Raw genomic sequence first — 11,334 nt, forward strand, 5'->3', positions numbered from 1 at the left:
ACTGTTAATCCAGCCCAAGCCCTTTTGTTATTTTATTTTACCATTCATTGTTTATATGTTGCAATTGTATTAAAAAAATAAGAAAGCCTGTGTTATGCTATTATTTTATGTCCTCGTCACTATCATAGTGGAACATCGCCGCCAATACTGCTAAAGCTCCAATAAATAACTTTTGAAATAAGTACAGTTCGGAAAAAAAAAAAAACATCTCCTTTGAATTTTTTTAATAAAATTAGGGGTTTTCAAATACCCATCCTTGAAAAACATGAGTACACATCCTTAAGAATTAAATATCAATTGGCAAAAGTAAAGTAGCGCTCGAAGAATGTTGGTTTGTGATTTAAAGCTTTTTGTAGGTGCATCAAGGCTTTGTTATGCTTCTTAGGATCACGGGCATGGGATAACAAAAAAAAAAATCCTCACCTCTTTCTCTTGCAGAGAAATAGAGCTTAGCGCCAAGTTTTGGGAACAAACCTAAACCGATGAGAAGAAACTCCACACAAATTAAGAGGCTCAATAGGAGAATAAGGTGGAGGTTCTTGCAACTGAAATTTGGGATTTCTCAACTGAAGATGAGTCATAAAACAACCAGAGTTCATGCCCAAAGATATTATAACAGGAGCACTACTTAAAATGTTTTCAATTTTCATTTATTTTCAATATCAAGACGATGGAGACCCAATCCACACCTTCACGTCAAAAAGAAAACAGTAATGTCCAATTCCACTAAAGTCTCTAGCCATGGAGGGCCTAGACATACAAACTGTCGGAGCATCAACTTGTAAAGATTTTTCAAGGATAAAGCTAAGAAAAATAAGATTGACAAGTTGAAGTAGTGTAGAAAAAATCGTGGAAATGAAATCTAGATTGAAGTAATAAGAGACTCCACAATACAATCAAAATTGGAGACCATTTTAATATGTGCGTTAGGATTCCATTTATATAAAATGATTGTTACGATAAAAGATTGATGACATTATCTTCTAAAAAATGCCTAGTACTGACATATTGACATTCAAAAAGGCCAATGAAATAGTCACCTAACAACTATAATCCAAAGAAGAACTTGCAAATCCATATTAGGACAACCCACAAAAAAAAATTACCAACAAGTGAGAAGGTGGTAGGCCTAGTAAATCGTCTCATCAAAAAAGAGGAAAGCATACTTGGCTTGATAAGATGAAGTTGTTTATGTTAAAAGTTCTCTTAGTTTTGGTAAAAGAGAAATGGAGAATTATTTAGTATTACAAACAACATTGGCAAAAGGACTGCATTGTAATAGGTGTCTCTGAACACACGAAGACAGTTATGGACAATAATACAATACCATTACATGCTAGTAAGCCGTTAAGGAGATCTAGGTGAGGCACAACAAAATATATAAACTAATTCCATGATATGCAGTTAGGTGGCACACTGAGCATCAATATATAGAAATGAAAAAAAAAAGAAAAACAAATAGCTATTTATGCCTCCTGGCCTCAAAATCTATTCAGCATAGAAATTACGAGGGCCAAATATGTTGCAAGTTCATTTATTTATTATAAGTTGATTCAGCACGTGTAGCATGATTACCCAACATATGAAATGATAAAATAAAATGAGACATTAACTAAAGACTGATTGCCAATCACATTGCTAGATAAAGGGCCTAATATGAATATAGAATATGCTTTTAAACAATGAAATTGTGAAAATTGAGTTTCTCTAAAGCTTCACATAGTAAAAAATGCTTATGTTCGGATTGAATTTCCATTTCTAATGAAAATCTAACACAGCAAATAATCATGCAACAAAAATGCAGAAAATTGTCGGACATTATTTCCTATTCTTAAGAAAATCACAGAAAAAAAATTATGGAAATGAACCAAGATGAAAAATCCAATTCTACTAAAAATTAAGGGAATGCATGTTGTGGAATTCACACATAATGTAAAAACAGATTATATCAAATTTGGCTAAACACAATTCCTTCAAACCAAAAACAAAAAAAACTTTGAATAACAAAAATAAAAAGAAAAATAGAAAAAAAAAATCAACAGAGAGCAGCCCTCTTACTTGTAAAAGGAGAAAATCTCTTCAGAAAAATTTTAAGTATCTCACTTGATGAACGAATTTAATCCCAAAAGTAGAATTAATGTACATAGAAATACAGATTCAATAAACCACTAGTTGAGTTATTGTATATGACTTAGACCACTATTTATAATCATAAAACAAACTAGACAAATCAATTATAGATAACATGACAATGGATTCATGCTCAAAAGTAAAAGATTCATTTGATTCTAAAAAAGTCAGAGGACATATATATACAACAACAACAAGCCTTTATCCCACTAAGTAGGGTCGGTTATATGAACATTTTTCTCCATTGCATCCTATTGTGTCATATTGTCCTTTAATTCTAATAGATTAAGATCATTTTTTATAAAATATACCCAATTTTTTTTAGGTCTACCTCCGCCAACATAAGTCAAATCTAAAATATCTACTCTCCTCACCGGATCATCTGGTTGGCGTTTAATGTAACCAAACCATCTAAGACACTCTCTCTAATCTTGTGCGCCACTGGAGCTACACCAACCCTGTCACAGATATATTCATTTCACATTTTGCCTTTAAGTTTCAACCCACTCATCCACCTAAGCATTTTCATCTCAACAACACTTAACTTAGTTTTAAGCTTCTCTTTTAAAGGCCAACATTCTGCGCCATAGAGCATTGCAGGTTTTATCACCATCTTATAAAATTTTCCTTTCAGTCTAAGCGGTACTTTTCTATCACACAATAGACCTGATGCATTCCTCCACGTTAACCAAACAACTTGAATTTTACTCATAACATTTCAATCTATATCACCATCACTTAACAATAGACCCGATGGATCTAAAACGTTCACAACTTCTAATGATTTCATCACCCATAATTACAACTCTGCCACTAAAGCTACTACTACTAAAATTACATTCCATGTATTCAATTTTAGATCTACTCAAACGAAGGCCTTTAAACTCCAATGTAGACCTCCATAATTCAAGCTTTTTTTGGGAGTCTTATCCACAATAAGGATATCATCAGCGAAAAGCATACATAAAGGTAACATCCTCCTACAGATAATGTATATATAAGAGTAAAATAAACTGTAGAACCAAATACAAAATAAAGTAGACAAAAGAGGAGCTATGGGATCCAATTGAAATATAGAATCATAGAAGAGTTGTTTAATTCAGCTAGATGAAAGCTATGAAATAGCAAATGAAAAGAGGTATCAATGCAAGAAACTACAAGGCCTAATCAATAGATGAAGCTACGAGAGTTATAGGGAAGTTAAGAACTTTGTCTCAATTCTACCAGACTTCGAACTTCAACTCAAATGAATTTAGTTGATATTCCTCTAATAGATTTAAGCATAACTCTTGAAATTCATGTAAAAATATTCATGAATCACCACATTTAAGTCTAGCTCCCCATCATATAAGGTACCTTTGACATCCACTATCACTAGTTGACACAACTTCATTTTAACAATTGCTTCGAGATCAAGATATATATGATTGTTTGGCAGAGAAAAATGATGTATTATAAGTGAGAAAAGGCAGAAAGAGAAAAGAATCCAAAGCATTGGTTGATAGCTCATGCTACGAAGTCAACATAAAAACATTTAAAATTAGACAAATATTAGAGTGAATGTCGAAAACTTGTTTGAACGGAGTTGATAAAAATAAGATAATTACTCTAGTGAAATACTTCAAGAATGAGAAAGTCATAAGTAAACAAATCAACCAATGATTACAATAAAAATAAAATTTTAGACTTTTTAGATCTTTCGAGTTAAACAATTTAGTTTGAATTTCTTTAATTTATATTGATCATAAATATAGTTCACCTTTCAAGCGACTTGAAGATACAAGCAGTTATGGTACGATACTTAAATGGAAGTTGGAACCATCCATAAGAATTTGAATGAGCCCAAATAATTCTTTAATGGCTTAGTCTTGATAAAAAACCTACACAAGGTACTATATTCTTGTAAAATAATATATTATCTAGTAAGCTAGCCATAAGAGATGAGGATGATTCGATTGAGATGAAGATTAGACATGTAATACAAAAGCTGAAGCAATTAAAATGTAGGCCTGCTCATTTAAAAATGAGCTAAATTGATTTGAAATGTGGTAGGTAAATTTGTCGCATATTTCTATTTGGATAATATAAGTCTCACGAAAAAAAAAAGTAACACAATCACTCGAATTGTGAATTGTTTCAAAGGTAGCCAGTCAGTGGTAAAGAAGCTGTGTCAATTCATCCATTCGTTTTGGTGTAAGAACTGTTTAAGATAATAAGTACCGAATGGAAAGTTTCAAAGGTAGCCTCTCAGTGGTAAAGAAGATGTGACAATTCATCAATTCGTATTAGTGTAAGGACTGCTTAAGATAATAAGTACTGAATGGAAAGTTTACAAAGACTAGCCTGACTTTCAGATCTTAGCGGTTGAGTTCAAAGCAGAAACATGATGAAAAATGATATCCACAAAAAATGGTGAAAACCAGGCGTATCATATAATAAATATAACGATACTTGAGTGCTATTTGTGAGGACCAACAATGACAACTAAATGTTCCCAGCAAAGACAATAAAGACTGATCAAAAACACAAAACTTCCATGGCTGTTTTGTAAGAATTTCCCTTCATTTGTAAAGAAATTTCAAGTTTATGAAAAATGTTTTGCTGTTTTGTAAGACAATATAGATGAGACAATGATAATACAATGGCAATAAGATTTCTTTTTCTTACACTAGGACCAAGCCAGACGCAATGTTTGAAGAAGGCATTCTACATTTGGTCATATTTTCTTTCATCGTGTTGTAGAGGATAAAAGAGACAAGCAGCTGTTAAAAGAATGAAAATGTTGGAATATCTGATAAGGTTGAACAGAGTGGTTTTATCATTGATGGCAGCTAGGGGGGAGTATCTCTACTGATATGGTGTTGAAGAATACTTAGGAGATACAGCTGAGATATGGTTGTCATCTAAGATCAAGGGAAATGTAAAGCAGGTGTCTCGCTTGAATAGGTGGAAAGCTCTAATGGAGATAGATAGAGATGTGCAATTTTCCCTTATTTGAAAAAAAATGCGAGACTCCTGCTCCTAGAAAATGAAGAAAATGTTTTTCTCCAAGAAAATGCATATTCATGAATCATGAAATAGTCCCTCGCATCATCTCCATCTTTTCTTTTCCAGGCAAAAATTATCCTCCCATACATCCTTTTGGATACATTTTATACAGGTAAAGTGATATTCATAACAAAGTAACATTGTTGGATGTTATAATAACAATGGCTCGACCATTTAAATTTTCTAAGTCCTAAAAGTTAATTTTAAGATTAATTAATGTTTAACTGATAATTTTTAAAATGAAAAGCATTAGTATTTTTCTAATGCCATTATTAATAAAAGAATCATGATCAGATTGATGCATCTCTTCATCAAGTTGAATCCTTTCAAAACTAATCAACTCAAATAGAGCCAAATCAGATGCTAAATGTGGACAAGTGAAGCCAGAATTGGATACCAAAAAGGGGACAGGAACCAATTAGTTATGGGTAAGGGGGTTTTGGAGTTGACATTTCTGCCATGTTTTATAAACAACTCAAAATTAGTTAGAAAGCAGCAACATCTCAAATTGACATGCCCATCTAAAGAGATTGAGATTTTAGAACTGAACTCTAATCGTGAAATTGAATAAGTCAGAATTTAAGATTGGTAGGGTGTTATCTTTGCTCGAATGAAATTTTACTATTCGAGTTTCAAATGAGTAGATTGGACATGTTTGACTAGAGGCCCAGATGTTGAAATACCATGTAGAAGAGTGAATTCAAGCGGGACTCAATTGTTTAACTGGATTTGCCTCAGCACTATTTGACTTAATTCTCTTAACAACTACGGATCTAGATTTAAAATTTGACACCTAAAGTACAACATGGGACCAATTTTAATTAGTAGACTTCAATGTTAAATGATCATGTATAATGGAAGGATTCAGCTGCAAATTTGTTGTCAGAGGGTTTGGCTTAGTATCACTTTTCCTTGTTCTTTTGACAGCAGATGACCATAATTCAGGATTTGATGCCAAATATATGGGACAAGATTGGTATTTCTAACTATGTAGAATGTTTGAGAAAAGATTAGTAATTTGTAGCTTCTGCTTGATTTGGGAAAAGAAAAGATTTTTTTTTCCATTTTCAAGCTTTAGGGTATGTATGATCATGCAATTCTATGTATTGTCTAAATATATTAAGCATGAAATGCTATTAGGGCTTCGGTGCGCTACATGAAATTGAAAGAATCATGATCACTTTGGGACTATTGGTTTGCCATAAAATTAATGCAGTGTAAAATGAATGTAATATAAAAGTAATGTATTGTATTTGAAATACTTTGAAGTTGTTTGGTTCACTGTAAAATAAACATAGAACTTCATATTTTTTTATTTGATTTTATGTAGATTGACAACTATTTATTTTTCAATATATACGACATTATTGGTGGGTAGTGGGCGGCGATAGCAAATGAAGACAACGGTGACGGCACCGGCACCGGCGACGACGACCAATGGCGGCATCGACAGGCAGCTGCCGCGACAGAAAGGCAATTGGCAACAACTGGCGAAGGATGCGACTATGGCGAGTGGCAATTACCTATTGTGGTGGCGACCTGCGGCAAACCGTAGATGCCACTAACAGCGAACGATGAGTGGCAAAAGGCGGCTACAACTAATGACGGCAACAACAAGCGATGGCAACGATGCAAGAACATCGATCAACAGCGATAGTGACAGAAGAATGGTGACAAGAGGTGGGGGGCGACGAAGGCCGGCAGGGGGACACAACGACTGACAATGGTGGGCAGAGACCGACAGAGGCGACTAAAGGCGGCGGTCAGCAGGCGGCAGATGGCGGCGGCTGGTAGGTGGAGATGGCTACGAATGAAAGGCGGCAAATGGCTGCGGCTGGAAGGGGGCTAACAACTGTGGCGGGTAGTGGGGTAACTGATAACATTTTACACTAAAGAACGGCGTAAATTTCAATTTCAACCAAATCGATCAAATTCTAAATTCAATCAAAGAACTATGATGTAAACTTCAAATTCATTTATATTTTACATTGTATTTGTAATACTTCATACCTAACACTTAATTTCCTAAATTCCTACAAAAGAATTACAGTGCACTTCAAATTCTTCTAACCAAACAACCCCTTTGTTGTCGCTCTTCTCACTTGCTGAAGTATAATCTCTCTTAAGCTTGATCTGTGTTGGCTAGTAACACTTGATTTCATTCTGATTAATTTTAGCATTTTGATTATTCTTATTTGGTTTGTTGGAGCTTAGTGTTTTAAGATCACAATCATTAAGATGTAATTCATTTTGAATGTTCTACATGTTTTCATTTGTAGTTGACTAGCATGAATGGTGAACTTGTTTCAAAAGTCGCTATCTAGAAAACAAATGGCCTTCTACTAGAAATTAATGATTAAAAATAAATGATTTAAAAAGTTATGCACATATTTTAAAATGCATGTGCTTAATCTAAACCAGGTTATATTGAATTTAATTAAACAAAATCACTCTATCAAACCAAAAATGAAAAACATAGTCAAAGAATAAAAAAGGGATGGGAGAGGAAAAGAATAGGGAGAGAATTCACCAAAAAAGTAAGCCTTAAAAGCTTGTAGAAGATATACTCTCCCTAGAAATTCTTCAAACCTTTCACATGGTTAAGTAATAAATTCCAAAAGGTAGAACGAATTACGCATCCAAAAAGAACTTCTACTCAATCACCAATTGAATTTTTGTGCTATCCTCAAACCCACATTTATAATAAAAAAACCCAATATGAAATTCTCCTTGATCAAATGTAGATCGCATAACAAAGTCGCAGCACTAGACAACAAAAAGAGATGTTAAGAAAAAGCTATAAAACAGAGAACAACATTAGAAAGCGATAAAAGCAAGAAGCCTCAAAACTCATTCTCATATGGAAGCCTCGGAAGCTCTAGGGAAGTCACAAGCTCTACAGCAAAAGCCAAGCACCTAACGCTTTAAATAACTTATGTAAAGATATTATTAAAGGTGAAGAACAAAGAAGGACAAAACTATTTGCATTATTGGGTTCTCTTCTATATTTAATGTGATGATATGAAACAAGCTTCATGGTTTTTTTGCTATAAATGGCTAATGAAACATTCTTAGCAATTAATAGAATAATTTCAACAAAGCAAATGTTGTCCATATATTCAGTTAATGCCCTTGAATCCTCATTAAGCACATTCACAAAAAAAATGTGATAAAATATAGATCAAAGCTCCATAAAAGCTTACCCGGCACATAGGAAAAAGGCTGCATATTTGTTTCACCACCACTGCTTGTTTGTGCAGGAGTTCAGAGCTGATTGCCATCTACAACAAACATTTTCTGCAGTATTAGGAAAAAAACAAAAAACAACGCGCAAAATAGAAGACGTTAGATAGAGTTGAGAAAAAGAAAAAAGCAAATGTGGGTAGGGCTATCTGCACTCTAACAAGGGCAGAAAATTATGGTCCAAGAATAAGGCTTAATCTCATTATATGTTTAGCCAATGCAATAAGCTCGCCATACTTGAACTTCGCAGACTAACTCATGCAATAGATTTAAAAAGAGAAGCACATAACATGTAGTTTTAACTCTTAATATTGTAGCTTTACTTTATGAATTTGGTCTCATTTACTTATAAAACAAATGGAAAAAAATATTGATATTCAGAATTCTATTAAAAAACTTCTGGCCATCAACTCTTGAGGTAAGTCAGTATGTATTCACACAAACTTATAGAAAGAGAATATACTAAACTATTTTTAGAACCAATATTTAAAATGTAGTTCAAATATTACATTGATACCTATTAATATTCAATCTTTTTTTTTATTCAAATAAAGCTAACAGTTTTGCATAAAATCCTAACACTGAGGCTGAAAGCTGATTAGATACAATTTACAAAAGCTATATAAATTAAGATTTAAACCCTTCTAAAATTGAAAAGTACCTTAAGAGGAATTATTGTGAGTCCCTTCGCTGAAATGGGATGTTAATATGCTTTTTGAAAGTACATAACCTTCTTTATTCATCAATAAAGTATTAAAGCATTGTAGAAAAAGTCTTTCGAAGCAAGGTGCTAAATTACACTCTTCTTGATAGTTTCAAAAGTTTGGAATTGCAAAAGTTAAGTTTAATACTCTAATGGGATAACTAAGTCACTTCAAGTTCCTCTACTCATGAGAATAGAGGCTCAACCAAGATAAACTTAATCCCCAAATAAAAATACCTATGAGATTTCAAGGCATGACACCTTAAAAGCTGTGGCAGAAAGGTTAAGAAAACAATTCTTCAAGTTGTCCTATTGATAGCAACAACTAAAAATTAAGCTAAATAGCATATATGATGCCAAAAAAATTTAGGATCATTTACATACATAGCACACAATTCTAATGCACTTACATATTTAACACTTAAAATTTTGATATTTACACACATAGCACTAAAATCTTTAATACATCAAAAATAGCATTTTTACCACCTTTTAAAAGTCAAATACACCTTTTCATGCATGGTTTTAAAGAACCAAAAATGCTATGGATGTAAATATGAAACTTAAGGTGTGAGACATGTAAATACATAAGAACTGTGTGCTAGGTATGTAAATTTCCCAACAATTTAACCATAGAAATTGGGTGGACAAACTTTTGAACATATCTATAAATACTTCACAACAGATATAACAATCATAAGAAATCAATCAAGGAGGATTCATAAGGTTGTCGTCAAATGGTTAGGCTAAGGCCATGATGATAATAAAAACTAGAATTCAAAAACTAAAATAATGGGATCACTCACAAGCCTGAATTCATGAGTGCACTTCAGACTGTGAAAATTGTTCTCGAGATCAGCTCGACTTTGTTTCAACTGAAAACGGGATAACCAACATCAGAACAAGTAGATATTTGAAAAGAACAAGCAAACTCCAAAAGCAAACTTAGATGTAAACACAAATTGGTGCAAATGTTAAAACGTATACCCTTGAGAAAGCAGACTCCACGAACTCAGTTTTTTTCTTTAAATCTTCTGATTCTTTTGCAACCATTGTTCTTTCTAATGAGCCGACAAAATATTCAAAACCATTTAGACATGGAAAACAACACTGAGATAGCTCAACACCTGTCAAATTCGTTACCTAGACCAACCTTGCGAGAGCTGCTTCTGCATGCTCTGCAGTCGCTCCTTCAACTTTCTTATTCTTGCTTTTTGCTCGAGTCTCCAATTCAGTTGCTCTTCCATTTTTCTCTGGCCACCAAAAGAACATCATAGACGGATATATTAAGCCATTTAACAAAGAATCGAAAATCAACGAATGTATAAACTAACCTTTGCCTCCAGCGTCCTCTCCAGCCTCGCGTAAAGAGAGTTCCGCTTGCTCTGCTGAGATCTTAGGGAAGCGTAGCATTCGTTTAATCTTCATGAAAGAGATGAAATCAAACCATCAAACCACGCCGAAGCATCAGAGAAAATAGCGTGAGGAGGGCATGGATCAAGATATTGAGATTGGTTCACCTGTAATTGACGCAACCGGCGCAAAAGGAGGGGAGGTTTGAGTTCTCACATATGGCGCAGCTGCTTGGTTTCTTAGAAATCATTCTATCCATTGCAGGTTATCTATCTGGCATTCGATTCAGAGAGAGAGATATAGGGCTTTTAGTTGATCAAAAAGAAAGGATTGCGATTCCAAATCTAATCCCAAAAACAAATGATCAATGGAAAAAGGATCTGAGATTGGTATTCCGTCTGTGATTTCTCGGAGGATGAAGAAGGGTTTCGTCGAGCGATACCGTGGACGCTGGAGTTGGTCACGTGCGGCGCGGGTTCGGATGAATAAGGCCAACCCAGGTGATGCCTGCTTTAATTAAAGTTAACTAAACATGATTTTCTGGTTGAATGGTGCCGAATTTTCTCTGGCTACGTTCAATCAATTGATATATCTCAAAATGCACCAATATTCCCCACCTTCCTCTTATACATCGCCACGTGCCAAATTTTAGCAGCTCGTGTTCGGCTCATTCGTTAAGCCTAACAAGCCGAACATTAACAAATTTTTAAGCTCGAAATTTAAACGAGCCGAACATGAACAACAATTTGTTCGCTCGTGTTCAGCTCGAAATGATTCGAAAAAAAATTACAAAATTTTTTATATAATAATATATTCCATATATTATTTATATAATAATATATTATATATATTTATGT

At 33.8% G+C, this 11,334-nt stretch overlaps 1 protein-coding gene across 2 annotated transcripts in view; it reads right to left on the reverse strand.

Annotated features, from left to right (window-relative positions):
• LOC110023664 overlaps positions 1–11,006 on the reverse strand; it is a 30,813-nt gene extending 19,807 nt beyond the window's left edge. The window contains exons 1-6 of one of the 2 annotated variants that reach the window (XM_020723183.1): positions 10,645–11,000; positions 10,459–10,546; positions 10,278–10,377; positions 10,112–10,185; positions 9,931–9,999; positions 8,382–8,459 (exon numbers count right to left, since the gene is read on the reverse strand). In XM_020723183.1, coding sequence (XP_020578842.1) covers positions 8,382–8,459; positions 9,931–9,999; positions 10,112–10,185; positions 10,278–10,377; positions 10,459–10,546; positions 10,645–10,736 — 501 coding nt within the window. In that variant the 5' untranslated portion in view covers positions 10,737–11,000. Of the gene's footprint in view, positions 1–8,381; positions 8,460–9,930; positions 10,000–10,111; positions 10,186–10,277; positions 10,378–10,458; positions 10,547–10,644 lie in introns of both variants that reach the window. The other variant, XM_020723184.1, reaches the window with a different exon arrangement.
• Positions 11,007–11,334: the final 328 nt, after the last annotated feature.

The sequence above is a fragment of the Phalaenopsis equestris genome, unplaced genomic scaffold, assembly GCF_001263595.1.
Source record: "Phalaenopsis equestris unplaced genomic scaffold, ASM126359v1 Scaffold000226, whole genome shotgun sequence".
Classification (NCBI taxonomy): domain Eukaryota; kingdom Viridiplantae; phylum Streptophyta; class Magnoliopsida; order Asparagales; family Orchidaceae; genus Phalaenopsis; species Phalaenopsis equestris.